The sequence below is a fragment of the Aethalodelphis obliquidens genome, unplaced genomic scaffold (genome assembly GCF_003676395.1).
Source record: "Aethalodelphis obliquidens isolate GAN/ISIS:26980383/991018 unplaced genomic scaffold, ASM367639v1 scaffold7, whole genome shotgun sequence".
Taxonomy (NCBI): domain Eukaryota; kingdom Metazoa; phylum Chordata; class Mammalia; order Artiodactyla; family Delphinidae; genus Aethalodelphis; species Aethalodelphis obliquidens.
The window spans coordinates 19,429,976-19,450,261 of NW_020837951.1; the positions used below are offsets into that span (position 1 = coordinate 19,429,976).

General features: G+C 55.8%; 1 protein-coding gene across 3 annotated transcripts in view; it reads left to right on the forward strand.

Annotated features, from left to right (window-relative positions):
* Positions 1–20,286, forward strand: part of WHRN (whirlin) — an 89,133-nt gene that overhangs the window by 66,234 nt on the left and 2,613 nt on the right. For 2 of the 3 annotated variants that reach the window (XM_027105097.1, XM_027105098.1), the window contains exons 4-9: positions 359–561; positions 1,634–1,670; positions 2,837–3,049; positions 3,842–4,051; positions 17,146–17,217; positions 18,452–18,989. In XM_027105097.1, coding sequence (XP_026960898.1) covers positions 359–561; positions 1,634–1,670; positions 2,837–3,049; positions 3,842–4,051; positions 17,146–17,217; positions 18,452–18,989 — 1,273 coding nt within the window. Of the gene's footprint in view, positions 1–358; positions 562–1,633; positions 1,671–2,836; positions 3,050–3,841; positions 4,052–6,828; positions 6,862–17,145; positions 17,218–18,451; positions 18,990–20,286 lie in introns of all 3 variants that reach the window. The other variant, XM_027105096.1, reaches the window with a different exon arrangement.

The window sequence follows — 20,286 nt, forward strand, 5'->3', positions numbered from 1 at the left end:
CCTCTGAAACGGCTTTTGTTTTCTAGATCAGGGGACCCTTGGGAATCTCACAGACACATCCCTCAAAGCCATTGCTAAGTTGAGGGGAGGTGGCCCTTTCCAGTGACAGGAACGTGAGTTGAAGATCAGGATTGGACAGTTGGTTCTACCATTGATTTGCTGTGTGACCCTCAGGAATTCACATAACCTCTTCGAGCCTCCTGCTGTATGACCTCAAGCACCCGCATAGACTCTCTGAGGCTCGGTGACCTCCTTGGTAGGCTACCCAGGAGGAGAATTGGGGTCGGGGCTCTGAAGCCCTGATGTTCGGTGTCCTGCAAACAGCCCAGGTGACTGTGTTGTTTTGTGGTCTTGGCAGGTTGGGGACCAGATTCTGGAGGTGAACGGGCAGAGCTTTCTCAACATCCTGCACGACGAAGCGGTCAGGTTGCTCAAGTCATCCCAGCACCTCATCCTGACGGTGAAGGATGTCGGGAGGCTGCCCCGTGCCCGAACCACCGTGGACAAGACCAAGTGGATTGCCAGTTCCCGGATCGGGGACACCGCCACGAACTCAACAGGGTGTGGCTGCCCTGCTCTCTCGCTCTGAGCCCCAGGACCCCAGGGCCATTTCTGAAAGGCAGTAACAGCCCTTCCCACCTCTTCGCCATGCACCATGCCCTGACCTGTGAAGACTGCGCTGATTCCCAGAGCCTGTGGTCCCAGCCCCGGGGTCCCTTCCGTTTGCCGGGCAGGACCTCGGGCACATCCCTTGTCCCGTCCTGGCCTTGGTTTCCCTTGGAAAGCTGAGCCACAGGACCCGGCTCTCCCGGTCTTTATTTGCCCCCCAGCAAATCCCATAACTTACTTTTGGGCCCTCAGTTGCTTTGTCTGAGGAGTGGGAATCACAACCCCAGCCCCCGTCCCAGGTGTGTGGATGAGGGTCCCATGCGTCACTTGGGTGAAAGGGCCTTGGGAGTCACAAAGTGAGATACAGTTGCCAGGTGGCTGTGCAGCTGCTAGTAATGTAAAGTGTCACCTTTGGACTTCCATCAGGAGTCTCAGACTGGCTGGCGGCCCCCAAGCCAAACACACCCAGAGCATCTCTTTCTCCCTTCTTCCTCTCTTCCTTTCACCTGCACAGTATTATCATTTTAAAAAATTAGTTACCAACATTTAAAAGGTCATCTGGTTTCCCATGAAAAAAACTGGATTTCTGGCTGCTTCTTGAAAATCAGGGATCCTGGCAGCTTGAGCCCCGTTTTTTTGTGAAAATAGACGGGAACCAAGCTGCACCTGCGCATCGCACTTCAGCACCTCCAGTTGACCTCATCCCCACCCTCCCTAACGTTGGCCTGACCCTGAGGCCACGAGGCAGTTGCCGTCTAGTCTCTCCTCTCCTTGTTACCTCCCTGGCCCCTGTAGGGTTGGAAACAACTCAGGATGCCACCTTGCATGGTTTTAGAAATGCCATCCACATGGTCGGTCAGGAGGACAGAAGCTGCCCGTCTGTCCAGGGGTTGAGTGGCCCCGGCGAGTGCAGGCCAGAGTTCTCCCAAAGCTCTGCTCGTCCCGCAGCAAAGCAGCCGTTCCCTTCCCCGTGCCTGTTTGAACTGCTCAGACATGAGGCTGAACATGCTGTCTTTCTTCATAGCTTTCCTGGGGATCTCACAGCAGAGGGGACCAGCAAGGTAGGCTGCTCTCTGTCTGGGTGTCTTCAGCTTCTTCACAGCTCCCCATGCGGGGAGCTCTGGGCCTGGCAGGGGGGCTGAGAGACTCACGGACACGATCTCATTTCATTTGGTCAGCCCGCTGACTGTCCATCCTCCATCCTACACACGTCTGTGAGTGCCACCGGGTTCTGGGTACCGCCCTGGACACCTGGGTTAACGGCACGAACAGAACAGATCAGGTCCCCACCCCGGTGGAGGTTATCCCCAGTGAAGGAGACACACATCAAAACAAAACAAAACTGCACATGTATCTAATCACAAAAGACTTTCAGTGCCATCCAGGAAAGGTGCTGCGTCTGATGAGAGAGAATGACAGAGACACCTAGTTTACATTGGGGGAGAGGCCAGAGGGAGAGGGCAAAGACTCTGCGAGGTAGTGACACGGTGTCTGGGCCGTAAACCGAACGAGAAGTGGAGGTTAGTGAGATCAAAGTCTGGGCAGGAGCAGGAGAGGGATGGCGTAGGCAGAGGGCACTGCATGTGCCAGAGCCCTGAGGCAGGTGCCACACTTGGCTTGTTGGTGGGACAGCCAGATCACACAGGACTCAGTGGGTCGTGTCAGAGATTTGCTTGCTAACCTAAAATGATAGGTTGCCTCTGAAGGGCTTAAACAGGGGAGCAAGGTGAGGAGATCTGTGTTTTTACGAGGTCCTCTCAGCAGCTCCGTGTAGGTGACAGAGAGAGGCAGAAAAGACAAGGAGGGAGACCGGATGGCGTCTTAGACACAGCTGACGGTGGCAGAGGCAGTGCCGGGAAGGGTGGAGTGTGTGGGTGCAGATCTGAGCTATGTTTTGGAAATAAAATTACTATTATCCCCATACCAAGAAAGGTATTTCAACCTAGAGAGTAAAATGGGCACCAAAATAATACTGCTCGACTCTGAATGGTGACAAGGCTCTGATGAGATAACATGTAAACGTGCTACATGAGCCGTGAGAGCACTTTGCAACTGCACGAGGCCGCGTGCTCTGGGAACACAGCGGTAACATCTGCAGCTTTCCCACGCGGGCCGAGACCTCAGAGGGACCCACCCCATCCCTCGGCAGGGGGGTCGCTGGCTGGGCCTGGCCATTTGCCTCCAGAGCAGCGCTGAATTCCCAGGCCTCTGTCTTGCTGTCTTTCAGCTGGGGTTTTACAAGGGGCCGGCCGGCTCCCAGGTGACCCTGAGCAGCCTGGGGAACCAGACGCGGGTGCTGCTGGAGGCGCAGGCACGGCACCTGCTGAGCGCGCGGGAGCGTGCCACCATGGCCTACTACCTGGAGGAGTACCGCGGCGGCAGCGTGTCTGTGGACGCCCTCGTCATGGCCCTGTTTGAGCTGCTCAACACCCATGCCAAGGTGACCCGCACCTCCTCGGGCAAGGCGGGGCTGGGGGCGCCTGGCTTCAGCTCTCAGGGTCTCCGCATCCTTCCCTGCCGCCCTCTGTCCCCCACTCCTCTCCTGAGAGCCCACAAAGAGTCAGGCCCAAACTGAACCCCAGGCGGAGGCTGGTGACCGAGACAGACCCTGCCCCGGGGGAGCCCACAGACTCCTGGGGAAACTGTCAGTTAAGGTCCCCTGTGATTGGGGCCCTAACACAGCGGCTTTAAGAGCGTCTGGACTGCTCTTAAAGAGCGATGCTCGAGCCCCACCGCAGGCTGGCTGACCGCACACCTCTGTGGATGGGAGCCGGCCACCAGTAATTTTTACGAGCCCCCCAAGTGACTGTGCCATGCTGCCCTCTTTGAGAACCCTGCTCTAGTGGAAGTCTGAGGTTCAAAAGCTGCATGGAGGAAGAAGTGATTAAATCCACTGGGAGGTTACATTTGGGAAGACTTAACAGAGGAAATGCAGTTTGGAGAGGAGGGGGAAGGGACAGCCAGGGGCTTCCTGTTCAGGGACTTGCAGCCGTATGTGCAGGCTGAGATGCCGGGGAGGAAGTGGTGAGATGGAGGCAGGGGTCAGATGATGCTGGGCCCGGCCTCCAGGCGAAGGTGCTTGGACTTTTCTCCTAGCACAGTGGGGAGCCCCGAGGGTGAAGGAGGGGAGGCCAGTGGCCAGGTTTGCATGCGGGTCATTTGGGGTGGCAGGGGGCCGTCCCACCTGCTGGTGGAGCTCCCCACTGAGTGCCCGCCTTGTCCCTGCCTCCAGTTCTTGCTCCTGTCTGAGGTGAGAGGTACCATCTCCCCGCAAGACCTGGACCGCTTCGACCACCTGGTGCTGAGGCGGGAGATCGAGTCAATGAAGGCACGGCAGCCCCCCAGCCCTGTGGCCGGGGACACCTACTCCATGGTCTCCTGCAGTGACACAGGCTCGTCCACAGGCAGCCACGGCACCTCCACCACTGTCAGCTCAGCCAGGGTGAGCTGCCCCTGCCCCGTCCCCGGATGCTGGCCAGCAGGGGCGTTAAGATAACGGCTTTGGAGTGAGACCCCTCCAGGTTCGAATCCCGGCACTGGGCGTCTGTGCTGGGATTCGAGCCCTTGCCAGCTCTTGCCTTTCCGAGCCTGTCTTTTCACCTGTGAAAACCTCCTAATGGTTGGGGGCCTGCTGCATGCCAGCAGGTGAACAAGGCAGCTGTGGCCCTGCCTCAGGCGCCCAGAGTCTGGGGGATAGGGTGCAGGCTGGGGGAGAAAGGTGAAAAACACAGGTTATGAGACAAATAGAAAAAATGATGCCAGTCCATGCGAGGATGCCACGAGAGACCACACAGCGCATTCGTGGTCGTGGTCGTGACTGGGATCTTCCCTGAGACACACCCTCCTGATTCTCTGGAGCCCCGAAGCCCAGCCTGACTTTTTCCCAGACTCGCCAGCCCCTAGAAAAGCATCTGGTCCATCTCATGGTGTCACTCTGCCCCCAACATGCTCAGAGGCAGATTAACCCCGGGAGGCCTTTGCAAGGAAAGGGCAGAGGAAATGCCTTATTATCCATCATGGGGAACAGCCAGTTATTAAGGTCCGTGCCTTCGGGAGAGGCGGAGCTGGAGGTCAGGAGAGCCGGCTTGGCCCCATCCTCTCCTTTCCTGTCTGTCGGTCATTCAGCACCTCTCTGCTGCGGAAAGGGAGTGGGGAAGTCGAGTTCCTTAAACACCGTTACTCCCAGACACTGAACTGGGAGCTCTTACGGGTGGAATCTCTGTTAGACTGTGTTCGTTGTCCTGTTGGGGGAGCAGGAGGTCTGAGAGTGCAGTGACGTCCACCTGCAGACACAGGTGGTAAGTGGGCACAGGTGAGCTTGCAGCCACCAGGAGACAGCCCTGGAGCATGTGCGCCTTTCCCTTGGGGACTCCAGTTCCCAATATAGCTTTTTTTTTTTTTTTTTTTTAGCTCTGGGGATCTGAGTTTCTGGGGAAACTTCTACTCCTCTACCTCCTATCCCTACCATCCCAAGTCACCTTCATCCCCCAAGAGTCCTCGTCCTTCCTGGGGCGACCAGGAAGCTGCCACATATTCCTCCTGGCTCTGGACGCAGCTGCAGTGGAGGCGATGTCATGCTTCAGGATGAGCAGATCACTTCTGGGGCTGCCTCCTGCCTGGGGCTGCATGTTTGGCTCTGATGTAGCACACAGGTGATGAGCTGGTTTCAGGCTGTGGGGGCCCTGGCCCGAGGGTTTATTTCTCTCTGGGTCCAACTCCACAGAGATTGGCGAGATGATGTCCATGTGTTGGCTTCACATCAGTCACTGCTCTAAAACTTGGAGGATTGCCGACTCTAATTCTGGGATGGTCCCTTTAGAATCAGGGATGAGAAATCCAGTGGGTGGGATGGGGTGTGTTCTAACCTGGGAGGCAAGAGGTTTAGGTTAAATCACCTGAGGCCCTGGGTGGCCCTGGCCACGGCAGCCCGAGGCCCTGATGGCAGGCCAGGCTGCAGCACTAAGACGCCTCAGGGTAACTATTATACCCAGGAAGGGCTCTGGGCAGGGGTCCCGGCCCCAGCTCAGCACTGGCCTCCCATGACCCTGTCCCAGCCCGGGGGTCTCTCCTGCACCTGGGGAGCACTGACCCTGGCCATCTGAGCCCCAGCTGTGGCAGTTGACCCTGCCCTGCCGGAGAGACCCTCTCTGTGGATTGGAGCACCCTGGGAAAGGCAGACTTCAGAAAGGCCACGGGATGATTTTGAGCAGGGAGTTCATGGGACAGATGGAAGGGGTCTCCCAGCTTCTGAAGTGGGAATAACCATGAGTCTGAGACCCACTGGATAGCTCGGGCATGTCAGATCAGGGCTAACCAAGACCAGGGCGAGCCCTTGGAGGTGGGTGCTAAGAGAACATCGTACAGGCAGGAGAAGCAACGTGGAAAGGCTGCCTCCATCTGCAGTGGCTCCATCTCCCTCCTCGCGTTGGGGCAGCTGGTTGGGAGGAGTAAAGGATGAGTAACATCCCAGACGTGCTGCCCACAGCCCGAGGGCAGAGGAAACCTCTGTTCTTCCTGACCCGTCCCAGCCTGGCCGGAAAAACCACCCTGTATCCGGGGCCTTGCAGGCACTTGGTGGCTTCTGGAAAGCACTGGGCTGAGGACCTGCCACTGCCCCTCCAAACTTCATCCCCCCTGGGTGCTCTCCACACGCACAGCCCAGGGCTCCAGTTTGCAGACGCTGAGCTTCTCTGCCACCACGGGGCCTGGGCCTCCCTGAAATCTGGGTCTTCTCTGATCGAGGCTTCTGAACAGGGTCCTCCTTCAGCTCTGCCTTTCAGTTGCAGGTGTGACCTTGGACAAGTCACTTCCCTTTGCTTAGCCTCAGTTTTCCCATCTGCCAAGTGGGAATAATGACCCTAGCCTCAACTGCTAGAGAGCCCCAGGATTGCCTCCAGGGGCATGACCATCTCCTGAAGACCCTTTTTAAGGACACGTGTCATTTCTGCAGAGCAGTGAGGAACCCCTGGTTTCCTTCAAAGAGGCAGTTAGAACGAGGCCATACTGATTGTAGCAGTGGGGTTTCCTCACCCCTTCTTTATTCTTGCCCACAGCATCCCAAGTAAAGAGAAAAGGGACTTGGAGAATCTCTTTGTTTATTTTGCCTTTTTGTGTGTGTGGGGAGGGGTGTTTGGGAAGGGGGTTTGCTGTGCCCACTCCATCCCTAATATTTATTTGATGTATTTTTCTTTTTGCCTTTTGCCCACCCTTCCTCCCCAGGAGCGGCTGCTGTGGCTTATAGACCTGATGGAGGTACCGTCCTTCCTGCCAAGGGGGGGCTGTGGGAGTGCCTTAGCTGGGGCAGAGGCAGGGGGCTGTGGTCCTTCCCCCCACCTCCTTACACCCGCACCCAGCCCTGGTGGGGAGCTGGGCTTCTTCGGGGTGCTCACTCTCTCTCCTGTTTGCCAGTTCATCAGGTTTTTCAGGCTCTGGAGTGAGAATGCCCTCTGTTCAAATCCAGCTCTGCCACTTCCTTGCTGTGTGACCTCAAGAAGTAGTTTCACCTCTCTGAGCTCAGTTTTATAAAATGAGGATGATAATTTCTGTGCCATGGAGCTGTTGAGAGACCTCTCGGCCTTCACATATGCCACACAATCTGTCTGTCTGGAGTGTTCTCCTTCCCACGTCACATGGCCTGGCTAGCCCCTGTGTGTGCTTCAGCCCTTAGCTCACATGCCACCTCTTCCAAGCAGACTTCCCTGATCCTCGCAAGGAGGGTGACTTTGAGCCTCTGGCTCCTTCAGCCCCTTGGGCTTCTTGCTGTTATGGCTCTTGTGTCATTATATTCCAATAATTTGTACAAGACTGGCTGGTTACCCGCCTTGACTGTGGGCTGCTTGAGGGCAACAGCTGTGTCTGGAGTTACCATCAAATCCCTAGTGCTCAGCATAGAGCCTGGTCCATATTAATAATTTGGGCCTTTATAATATTGGCTGGCATTTGTCAAGCATCTCCAGGACACTATGATAATGCTTTCTAACTGTATCTTCTTTGACCCGCCCCGTGACTAGGTGTGGCAAGTACTGCTATGATCCTCATTTTACGGAGAAGAAAACTGAGGCTTAGAGAGAAGTGACTTGTTCAGGATTGCTCAGCTAGTGAACAGTGGAATGTGGATTCAAACCCAGGCCTGCTTACCTCTGAGCTGGAGCTGTTAACACTGCAGTCTGGTTGTGATTCTTCCCTGAAGCAGCTCACCAGATGCTTGCTAGGCATTATCTATCTATCTATCTATCTATCTATCTATCTATCTATCTATCATCTCCTCTCTCCCTCTTTCTCTTCCTTCTGTTACCAAGTATCAATTGAGTGATTGCTATGTGCTATATCCAGTTCTAGGTGCTGGGAATACAGTGGTGAAAGAAATACAAAGAAATTCTTTCCATTAGGGAATTTAGGGTACAGCAGGAATGACAGACTAAACCGCATGAATAACTGAAATGCACGGTATGTTACGTGGTAAAAAGTGCTGAGGAGAAAAATGAAACAGGAAAGGGGACTTGGGGAGGGGGCGGCATGGTCAGGAAGTGACGCCTGCGTAAGATCTGAAAAAGGTGAGGAAGATGGTCCTGCCCACAGCTGGGGAAGAGTGTTTCCAGCAGAGGGAACAGCGAATGTAAAGGCCCTAAGGTGGGAGCAGGTCTGGAGTGTCTGAGCAAAGTCCGGAAGCCATGAGGCTGGAGCAGTCAGCAAGGGGAAGGGCAGTGGTGGATTATGTGCTGAGGACTTTGACTTCGCGTCTGAGTGAGATGGGAGCCGTTGGCAGGTTAGAGCAGGGGCTGCCATGATCTGACTTAGTTCACCAGGATGCCGCTGATTGTTGAGAACAGACGGGGATGGGTTTGAACCAAGAACAGGTTCATTCCCAGGAAGGGCCTGGGGAGGTCGTGCAGCCTGAGCTGCTAAGAGACGTGATGACGGGCTCTGCAGGTGCCAGCTCTTCCTGCTGCCTGGTCAGCCCTGGCCTCAGTGTCTCCTGGGAACACCCTCCCTCCACACCCACAGCAGGTCTCAGACTGGACACCGCATGCTGCCTGCATGCGGAGCCAAGGACAGAAACCTCCTCCTGGAAGCCCCTCTATGCAGGAATGCAGGGCACCAGGCCCATCCGGGGAGTCAGGAGCCCACACCCTTCCTCCTCTCTGCGCCCACCACGCAGTGCACCCTCAGGAAAGCCCCTCACTCACCGTCAGCCTCAGTCTCCCCATCTGTACGATGCAGGCAGACCCCCAAGTCTCCTCCAACTCTGAGAGTCCTCTTGTCAGGAGATTCTGGAAAATATTCCAGGGGAGGCACGGCAAGGAATGGCAGCCCTGTGTTCCCACCGCTTATCTGTGTATTTGAACAAGGGCTGCATCATTCCTCCTGAGAGAGAGCTTAAAATAATATTAATTCATTTGCTGCTAAGTGCCAGGCACTGGTCTGCAACACCACCATGTATTAGTGAGCTTTTGCTGCAGGGATGCTGAGTAACAAACATGCCCCACAATCTGGATGGACAACAACCAAAAACATTTCTTGCTCATGGCCAAAATCCCTTCCCTCGTGGAGCACGCGTGCTTTTCACATCTCCATTAAAATGTCCGCCATGTTGCTTTAACCTCTGCCTGAGTGTCTTCCCCAGGACACAGGGGAAGCTGGTGGGGTCAGACAGGGACCTCATTTTTCTCCTGTCTGTGTCCCCACTGCCAGCCCAGGGCTTGGCACAGAGCAGAGTTCAAGGAAATGTGAAGCAGAAACCGAAATGAAACCTCATTCCCTGGCCACCCAGGATCATCTTCTAACGTTCCAGCCTCCTGAACAGTTACCTCCCACATCGTAGGAAAATGTCCTCTGCTCTGGCGTTCAGACGGGCAGGCGGGCGGGCGGCTGGCTCTCGTGACCCACATGCCGCAGACGGATGCCCCAGCTGGAGCCGGTTCCCGTTTAACCCCAATTCCCTGGATCGCGCTGCACGGTTATCAATCCCAGGCTAAACGTGGCTCATTCTGCAGCCATTTTCCCTCAAACCAGACACAATCGATCAAAGGAAATCAGATGCAGCCTTCCCCCTTCAACAAATTGTGTTTATTTTCCATTTGTCTAATAGAGAGTCAGCCCTGGGAATTTTTGGCTGCCTCCAAACGGTATCATTCCCCTCCCATAAAGATGTCGGCCAGGAGAGCTGCGTGAAAGAAGAGAAGAAAGGCCTGCCCGACATTTCTTGAATTCCTCATCTGGTGTGAGCGGGCCTGTGGGGGAGGGGCTTAAGTGCACAGGCTCTGGAATCCCACACACCAGGGCTGGCTCTCCCCACTAGCAGCCGTGTCACCTTGGGCAGGCGGCTTAAGCTTTGGGTGCCTCAGTTTCTGCATCTGTACAGTGGGCTGGTAAGGCCGCCCGTCTACAGGTTGTTGTGGAGATTGAGAGTAGGGGTGGACTTACAGGTGTGGACTATATAGGAGCCGATTCTGTTGGTACTCTAAAGGCTGGCAAAGGGCACTGCAGAGGAAAAGGGGCTGAAAGGCCAAAGCCAGCCTTGTACCCATGGAGCAGATGCTATTGAGGTCGGGGTGGCAGTGGAACTTGCCCTGGCCTTACCCACAGCCCTCTTCCTCCTGGATTTGAGAGGTTCTGCACTCTAGGCCTCTCATGTACCTGGAAAGGGGCTCCCCAGGCTTGCTAAAGGGTGCTGGAGGTGGGGCCCCTGCCTCTAAAGGCCGTTGCCATCTCCCCTGCAGTAAGGTGAGAAGGGGGTGCAGGGCGTGGCTGTCAGCACTTGGCAGTGTCAGCCTCCTCCCCATGGCCTCCTTGCCTTTCCTCTTCATCCGGGGCCAAAGGAGGGCGGAGGCGCTCAGGCCTGTGTCAGACGCCTACAGCTGCAGAGACCCCTGACTGTCAAGGCAGCTCTTTCCAGAAACAGGGAGCAAATGATGAGAGGTACACATCCCACCTGCTGCATGTGCCTCTGGTCCAGCCCGGGTGAGTTTAGGAGTCCTCTTCTGGGCAAGTTCTTCCCTAGCGGGGGAGCAGGAAGGAGCCCATCTATTTACTCAGTCATTCTGCCGCTCCTTGTTTATGTGGCAAGCATTCGCTCAGCACCTCCCGCATGCAGGCTCTGAGCGGGGCACTGGTAGCCGGGAACAAGAGACAACAGCGCCCACCCTCACGAAGCTTAGCAAGGGCAGTGAGGACGGCAGCCTCGAATCAAATCATCTCCATAATTCACACTTTGATAAGCGGGTCAGAGGGTGGTGCGAGAGCATAGAACCATAGTTGCACCGGAGGCATTAGTGACCCTCAGGGTGACTGCAGCGTCGCCTCAGCCGGTGTCTGAAATAAGGACCATTCCTCCCAGTGCTTTGAGGAGCATTCTCCTCCCTGTGTGGGGACTTGTGAGTGCTGGAAGCTGTTTCCACCAAATAGAACCAAGTCCGTGGAGGTCAGAGCCTGCTGGAACATGACCAGCCCCTGCTCCCCTCAGAGCCCAGGTTTGCCCGGCTATAACCTAGGAGAGCTGGACTAAACACTGACGTAGGACTGTAGGGTGGGGGGGCTTCACCTTTTCTGTGCCGCGGACCCTTCTGGTAAGCTGGCAAAGCCCTGGGACCCGTTCTCAGGATAACAGTTTTAAATGTTTAAAACTAAAACAGGATTACAAAGGAAACAAATCAGATGATGAAATGCCTTTTTCAAATATGGAAACAAATGGTACAACGTGTGCTTCTTTATCATCACGTCCAGTAACAAGGTCTGACAGCAGGTCGGTAACAGCTGTAATTGTCAGGCCGTGATGAGCATTAATGGGACTTTGCAGCCTCCGCCACGTGCTACGAAAGATCCGTGACCGTGTCACAGGCGCTGCTGATTCCGCTGGGCTGTGTTGCCTCCGTTTATAAGGAAAGGAGATGCTACATTTCGGTTAGAGGTTAATGAAAATAAAAGATGCAGGGTTCTCCCCCAGCCAGGTTCACCGGCTTCTGCCTCCTTCCTGGAGCCCTGCTTTCCAGTGCCTGTCCTACGGGCTCTTCTGTCCCTGACCCGGAGATTCTGGGTCACCCTCTCTGTCCACTGAATGACGTCCTCTTCCTAAGACCATTGCGAGGGAGATGCATGGAGGCAGAAGGAAGCACGGGCTGTGCTGGGACAAGGCAGTCACACCTGCCTCTCGGGAGGGCTCTGTGCACCATCTTCCCGGGGGCTTTTCTGCTTCTGTGGTTTGGTGGCCAAACGTGGTAGCAGGAGTGGACAAGCTGCTAAAAGGCCCAGTGCCAGTTCCCATGGCCTCAGCCTCGCCAGCGAGTGCAGGTTCCAGCCCTCTGTGTTGAGGATTGTTTCTCTCGCTGTCCTATCCTTTGTCCTCCCCTCCAGCTTCCAGACTTCCACCCGAGCCCCGGGTCGGAGAGGCTGGGACAGCATGATCTGTCTCCACCAGCACGGCCATCACCCTGGGGTCTAGCCACTTGATCCTTTTGGACCCCCAGACCTGTCCCCTTCACTCTGGGCAGCCCCCTGCCCCCCAGGAACACCAGGACTTTCGGGCTCTACCGGCTGCGACAAGCTCCTCTTCCCCAGCTCTGGAGAGGGTACCACCTCTTGCTGTTCTCTCAAGTTCCCTTCCTCTCTCTCCCCTTGCTCTCCTCTTCTTGGTCTTTTCTCCCCAGGCTTCTCCCTTCTCTTTTTCCCTCTTATTCTCACTCCTCCCTCTCTAGTTTCTGTCTCTCCCGCTGTCCTCTTCCTCTCAGCAGCCTCCACTGCCGACCTTCCAGAAGCCTTTATGACTCTGTGCCTCAGTTTGCCCATTGACAGAAAGGGGAGGGCACTCCCAGCCTCAGGCCACTGGTGCATTCTGGGGTGGAGGTGGGGGGAGCCTGTAGTCCAGACATCAGAGTAAAGAAGCAAGAAGAATGAAGAGCTGAAAATAGCACCTTTATGTAAGAGCCCTCCCATTGTAATGAGAGGGTGGGGGCAGAGGAACCCCGGAACTGGGCTGTAGAGAGGGGAGGGGAGAGAAGGGAGAGAAAGAGGGGAGGGAGGGCCTCATTTTGCTGAGGTGGCACCCGGGCCACGCACGGGCCTCCCTTTCCAGGATCACGAGTCCATGTGGCAGAGGCAAGCACAGGTGATTGCCCCTTATGATTTCATTTCATTTTCTCCCGACAGTTCCCTCAAACCAGACCCTGGGGTATCTGAGCCCTGACTGGGCAAACTCAGATGAAAAGGAGTTCTCTTTGAAAGGAAGGGGATTTTCTGAACCGCCACAGATTTGAGGAGGAAGGAGACGGGGGAGCAAGGGCAGCAGGTCTTGAGGGCATCCTGGCTCTCATGGGAAGTAGTCTGGATAACAGACTCAGACCTTGAATAGGGTTCAGCTTCCTGCTCCGTCCTTGCTGTGTGACCTTGGGCAGGTGGCTTCCCCTCTCTGAGCCTCAGTCACCTCACCTGTAGAACTGATGAAGGGTCCCACCCGGCAGGATTAATTGAGCCACCAGGTTTACACCCTTAGCTAGTCTCTGGCCTCAGTGGGTGCGGGAGGAGGGCAGCCCAAGCAGCTGGGGCTGAGGGGAGTGGGGAGGAGGCCAGGACGCACGGGCTCCTTCGTGAGCTCCGACCTTGATCCTCCTCTCGAAGGCTGTTCCAGAAGCGTTTCTGCTGACGCATCCCCCGGGTTCTTAGCCTGCTGTCTGCAGCTATTTCAGATGCACAAGGAACATGGCTTGGGGACTCGGGGCTCCTGAGCGTCTGGATTCAGCAGATGGAGTCTGGCAGGGCTGGGCTCCAGCCCGTCTGCCGTTTGCTCCACTTCAGGCCTTCCTCCCAGGGCCGGATGTCTGTCCCTGATCCACCCTCACCCTCCCACCTCTCCATCCCTCCTTCCATCTTGGCTCCAGGATGCTGCTAACAGCAGGGAATGACTGAGGCCAGGGGCCAGCGATGGCTGCTTTCTCTCGTTTCAGAGAGGGTCCTCCTGGGGCCCTTTGACGGGCTTTGGGGTCACCCTGACATGGGTTAGAAAACTGATCTGCTGTAGAATGGCCCTGTGGCCTTGGACAAGTCACTGCCTTCTCTGAGCTTAAGTGTAAAAGACGTGAGGGGGGACAGTTGGAGTGCCTGCTTTGCAGGGTCGTTGGGAGAATCAATGAGATCACGTAAGGAAAACATCCAGCAGGGGTCTGGCCTGCAGTAGGCCCTCCACAGTTTGGAGTTCTCCGATGTCCTTCTCTCTGAGAGAAAGTCACGCCCTCCCTGTAGCGCTCGGCAAAACATGCCTGAGTTGCCAGGATCGGGACCCTTCCTTGCCCCCTCCCGTGGGCCCTATTACAACACCAGCCCCATCAGTGATCCCGAACGAGAGTTTGTGGGCAGCTCCTTCGTGCCTGGCCCTCTGCTGGGTGTTGGGGACACAGTGGCCTGCTCACCTTCTACCCCCATGAGCTTTCCTCATAAGTCAAGGCTGCCTGATCAATGCTTGTTGATCAACTAAATGACTATTCAAAGCTCCTGATGTGCCAGAACAGGACAGAATCCCATGGCTTCTGTCCAACCGTGGGCTGCCGTGTAAGCCCCCAGGGAGCCTACAAGGTGAATTTGGGGGCAGGTGGCAGTGGCTACATTTGAGGTGATGGGAGCCCCTCTTGTCTTCGGTGTAGGCACCTTCCAGGTCCATGACCCCCTTGGGGCCTCCTGCTGAGGCCAAGGCAGTAACTGCCAAGTCTTGGGAAGTCACTGCACGTAACCTGCCTCGCCATTCACCTTCATCTTAGGTGGTCTGTGTCGCCCAGCTGGACCATTTCCTGGGAGCACTGGACTCATTACGCTTTTGGAGGAGGGGGGCGGTATGTGAAAGGATTACTGTTTCTTTCCATCGGAGTGCTGACATGGGCCAGGGCACGTCGTGTAGCCATTTGGTTCCCAGGGCAGATTTGCAAGATTCCAGGCTTCTGATAAGCTCCCCTCTCATACTGCGCCAGGCTCTGTTCTGAGCATCTCTCAGGTGTTAATGCGTCAACTCCATGAGGGAGGAACTGCCGTTTACCCATGTTAAAGATGAGGAAACTGAGGCACAGAGCAGTTCAGTGGTTTGCCCAGCGTTACTCACCTGTGAGTAGCAGAGCTGGGTGCGACCTCCGAAAAGCCAGAACCACTAATCAGTGTGTGAAAGGGCAGCCTCCCCTCCTCAAGGATCCCCCCATCCTTGCATCACCAAAGCTGTCGGGGCGTCTTCCCGTGAGGTGGTGCGCGGGAGACAGTGCTGGAGAGAGCGGGAGAGGTCAGGAAGCTGAGGTTTGCACGTAAGCCTCAGCTTTGTTGATAAAACAAGGCAGTTGTCCTGGCCTGACGTTGCCCCAGAGGCTTCACAGGACCAGATGAGGAGCCCTGGGTGAGAAAGGCTCAGGGCCGGGTGGGCGGGGCATCTTGTAGGTTGGTGGATTCCCATGGCTGACCACGTGCCCTGTGCCCACCCAGAATGTTCAAGGCTTCAGGAGGCTCATTTGAGATGGGGGTCAGTGTGGAGTGACTTGGTAGCCTCTGCCCTAGGGGTATGGGGTCAGGGGGCTCCTCCCACCCACCTGCTGCCTTCACCCTCATTCAAGCCACCGTTACTGCTCTCCGTGACCTACCGTAGCCACCTTGCTCAATTCTTTGCCCGCTCGGGCCTCCTCCCTGTGACAGCCAGGGTCACTGATTAATTCATTCACCCACTGATTGATTCGCGGATTAATTAATTTGCTTAGTAAATATTTACCAAGCAACCACTATCCTGAACACTGAGGATAGAGTAGGGACTAGGTAGTCACAAGTCCTGCCTTTGAGGAGTTATCCTAGCAGGGAGACAAACATAAGCAAATCAGTGGTATCCGATCAGGTGGTGATAAATCTTACACAGAAAAACGAAGCAGGGTCAAGGGTTAGACAGAGGTGGTATGGGGGGGTTGGAGAGGGGCGCTGTTTGAAAACAGGGCTGGTCAGGGAAGGCCTCACTAAGGTCAGAACTAAATAAAGTGAGAAGGTGAGCCAGGAGTGTAGTGCAGGCAGAGCAGTGAGTGCAAAGGCCCTGAGGCAGGAACCATCCCATCCTGTGGAAGAGTAGCAAGAAAGGGCACAGTGAAGGCAGAGTTTGGAATTTCCTCTGTGTAAAATGGAAAGACCCTGGAGGGATTATGTGCTGGGGAGAGACACTGTCTGATTTACCTTTCAAGATTACATCCTGGCTGCTGGGTGAAGAATAGTGATCAGTGCAAAGGAGGAAAATAAAGCAGGGCAGGGGTGGGGGTTGTGATTTTAGTGGGGGTTGTCAGCGTGGACCTTTTTGAGGAGGTGATATTTGAGTAAGGTCTTGAAGGAGGTGAGCAAACAGATCACGCCTTGTGGGTAGTCCTGGGGAAGCATGTTCCAGACAGAAGGAACAGCCAGTGTAAAATGTAAAGGCCCTGACATGCCTGCATGGCTCTAGCATGGCTGGAGAGGAAGTGAGCAAAGGGGATCTTCTTAGGAGGCAAACCTGACCACATCTCCATGGTGACCCACTGCCCTCAGGCTTAGGTCTAAGCAGCTCTTAACTCACGTGGAACCACCCGAAGATTCTCGAGCATCCTCTGTCCTTCCTGCTTAATGCACACCCCTCCCTCTGAAACACCCATCATTCCTTCCTTTGCCCAGCTTTAAGCCGTGCTCGCTCCTTCAGGAAGCCTTCCCGGATGACCCCTCCTCACCCTGTGCAATCTCCTCCTTGCTTATTTGCGTCCACCCCACTCTCTCTAAGCTATTGAAGGCAGGGGCGGTGTCTCACGTCCTCTGTGTCCCCAGGCCCTCGGTCTGGAGCACTAAGACTGCTCAGTATCGGTCGCTGAACTTGAGAGTTGAGCCGGGTGATGGTCGTGGAGGCTCCTTGCCATCCTGGGCCCGGTGAGGTGGAGAGAAGTGGCTCTGCTGAGGCCTCAGGAGCCCAGCTTAGAGAGGAGCACTGCTGGGCGTCCCGGGGTAGCTGGAGATGGAAGCTCAGTGTCACCTGAGGGAGCGTTAGGCTTCCGGTGAGACAGGAAAGGAAGAAATGAGCATCTTTGCAAAATAAGCTCCATTGAAACCGTAACCCTCTCCCCCCTTCCCCCACAGCACAAAACCATTAAAAGAGAGAGAGACTTTCCCCATCCGCCTCTCATCTGCATCTTGCCACTTTCACACCTCCCTGGGATCCTGACGGGAGCAGTGGAGAGAGAACCCTTGGGTTTTGGAGGCTTTGAGAGTGTTGGGCACAGGCTGAGCTACAGGAAATCCCAGTGGAGGCCAGAGCCACACCACAGCATCCGCTCGTAGTTCAGGAGAGGATTGGAAAGTCTCCAAGAAACAGACATCCTTGAAATGTCTGAAATGTTTCCAAATGAAATCGACATTAATTTGAATGTGTAAAGTAAATTCCCACGGAGTGGGGCAGGTCAGGAGGAACTTAAACCACAGCACAAAGGTGTCTCAGGGCACGTAGGTTTGGTGTCCCAGAGAGCAAAGTGGCTTTTCCCTCTCAGTTTGTATTTGCTCACATGGCTTTCTTCTCTGTTCTAGAACACTCTGGACCTGGAGGAGACTGGGGAGGCCGTCCAGGGCAATATGAACACCCTCTCAGACGTTTCCCTGGTAAGACCCTCTCTGGCCCTTTCATTGTGTTTTGCCCTCCCGGGTCTGCCTGACACCCTGGGGGCTGGCTCCCTGGTGAGAGCCACAGGGAGGAGACAGAGGCCCTCAGCTGCGAGCTCTCAGCTAGTTCCGGGGGTTTTAGGCAGGGCTGTCGGGCTGTTTGACTATTTGCCGAGTTGGTGTTAACTTTTGATGTGTTATCTGAACGTTGTCATAGCAAGTACTGAAGCATGAAGTGTGTGGCGAGAGCTCCTCAAGGAGGCCCTGTGATTGCACTGGAAAAGGGAATTAAACGTGACCTCATGCCCACACGCACGCATCAGCAGTCTGGGTAGCGTTGCCTTGTGATCTGACCCACATAACTCTTGAATGTTCTGGGCTTTGGAGCCAGACTGCCTGGGCTCAAATCCCACCCTCTGCCACTAACTGTGTGACTTTGGGCAAGTTTCTTAACTTCTCTGTGCCTCGGTTTTCCCATCTGTAAAAATGGGGGTAATAATAGTGTACTACCCCATAAGTTTGTGGCAAGGAGTAAATTAATTAAACTAAGTAAAGAATTTGGAACAGTGCCCACAAGGCCATCAGAGCTGTGCCAGTTTTGGATGCTGGCATAGGGAGGGGGGCATAGTGATGACAGGATCTGCCACTCACCAAGCACCTGCCGGGTCACAGGCCCCTTGCTAATGCATTACACACTCTGCTCCTCACCCCCGCCACGACTCTGCTGGGTAGGTGCAGTTTTCCCTGTTGCCCAGAGGTGCACTCAGAGAGGTGCTGTGTCTTGCCCAGGGCCACACAGCACCCCAGCCCATGTCTGTCCACCTTCTACCCACTCTCTCCCATCAGTCCTGTCACACCTCCTATCTCCAGAAGCTATGATAATCCCTTAAAAAGAAAAGCCAAAGAAAGGCCTTTTTTGTTTTCCATCTCTGCATCCTGCGTCTAATTAAGTCCCGTGCCCTGTGACAAGCCCTGGCTAATGCCAAGAACTTCAGTTCCCAAAGGTAATGATGCCATCCCCAGAGACTCCCGCCAAGATCCTGATGCTTATCAGCTGCTGAGATGCAGGGAGAAGTTTTCCACTCGGGTGTTGCATTATTCAGAGCAGCGTGGCCAAGAGCTGATAGAGCAGGGACGGAATTGCAGCCAGGGCCTGGTGCACTGGGGCGCTCAGGTCTCCCCGCTAACAGGCACGATGGGCTCTGACTCCTGCTCCTGTTGGGTCTTTTGGCAGGATGATGTCAAGTCCACCTCCAAGGGACTGCCTAGCTACAAGCCACCGCCTCCCCCATCACCTTTGCCCCAAGGCCACGACCACCTGATCACCCAGACAAGGAAGCCGGGCAGAGAGGACCTCCAGCCGCCTTCCTCCGTGTCTTCCCACGCGGGCATCGTCTTCTCTGCTCCGCGGAACCGCAGCCCGCCGGCGGGCACCTCCCCCACCCCAGAGGCCTCCTCAACACAGGACTCGCCCTCCTCCCCCATCTACGCCTCCATCTCCCCGGCCAACCCCGGCTCCAAGAGGCCGCTGGACGCCCATCTGGCCCTGGTCAACCAGCACCCCATTGGCCCCTTCCCGCGGGTCCAGTCACCCCCGCACCTGAAAAGCCCCCCTGCAGAGGCCACGCTGGCGGGGGGCAGCCTTCCACCACCCTCCCCCTCCGGCCACCCAGACCAGACGGGCACGAACCAGCACTTTGTCATGGTGGAGGTGCACCGCCCAGACAGCGAGCCCGACGTGAATGAAGTGAGGGCGCTGCCCCAGACACGCAGTGAGTACCGCAGACCCTGGCGGGCTGGGCTCAGGGTGCTGCTGTGTCATCTTAGGGGCTCCCTGTCCCCCTTACGTTGACCTGCCCATCAGCACAGCCAAGGTGGGACCAGATGCTCGCCCAGTGAGGGGCCTTCGAGCCCAGGCCTGCCCCCTCAGGGTCGGGGGGCCAGGGAACAGGGTCCCGAGCCCAAGCCCACACTGAGGGGCTTCGGAGGCAGAGGCGGGAATGTGAGTCCCCGCTCTGCCGTTACTGGCTGTGTGACTGTGGACCGGCTGCCATGCTTTCCCATGGGGACTGGAGATAACGGTGACAGTCCTGCCAGGTGGCTGTGAGGGTCGGGCTCCTCCTCCAGGGGCCCCAGACCTGGTCATCCTGCACTCACCTACAAGTCTCCCCAAGAAGACTGAGCCTGTGCAGGGCAGGGGTGGCTTCTGTGATCTCTGTCCCCCAGTGCCAGGCACAGAGCAGGTGCTGGGGGACAGGTGGGCATTGAAATTGCAGTCTCTGGACCCCTGGAGGTCTCCTGACCTGGGGCTGCAGGGTCAGAGTGCGGGCTCGACCTTCCAGACACCTGGGAGGCCAGCCCGAGGCCGCATGCCCTGAGCTTCCAGAGGTTGTCCAGCTGGGGAGGTGGCAGGAATGGCAGAGCTGGCTTTCCACTCGGTAGGGCTGAGCCCTCCGCAGGCCCTGGACCCCCTCCCTCCTATTAGTGAGTTGGGTACGTTTTGTTGGATTCTGCTGCCATCTTGTGGCGAAGGTGATGCGCGGGGCAGCCTTGGCCAGGGAAGGTGGCCAGCCAGGTCAGGGGACGTTTACTGAGCACCTGCTGTATGCAAGCAGCGGGCAGACTAGGATGCAGAATGCGGGGTCCCTGCATTCAGTAGCTCACTGACGGAAGGCAGCTAAGGGAAGAGCAGGCAGGATGCGGTGAGAGAAACCTGAGCTATCATAGATGGATCACTCTAGACCTGGCACTGAGCCGGACACACATGATAATAAAGCTAACAGGTGTACAGCACTCTCTGTGTGCCAGAAACACTGTTCTAGGGACCCTGCCGATGTTAGTAACTCATCTAATCCTCCCAACAGCTCTGTGAGGCTGGACTGTTATTATCCCCATTTTACAGATGAAGAAACTGAGACACAGAATGTCATTGTGGAGCCAGGCAATCTGGCTGCTTCACCCAACACATCGTCTTAGTCTACTAACTACTAACTGTTAGTCTACTAACAGACTAACATCTATTAGTCTTTATGATAACCCCATGGGATAGGCATCGCTGCTCCTGGGTTA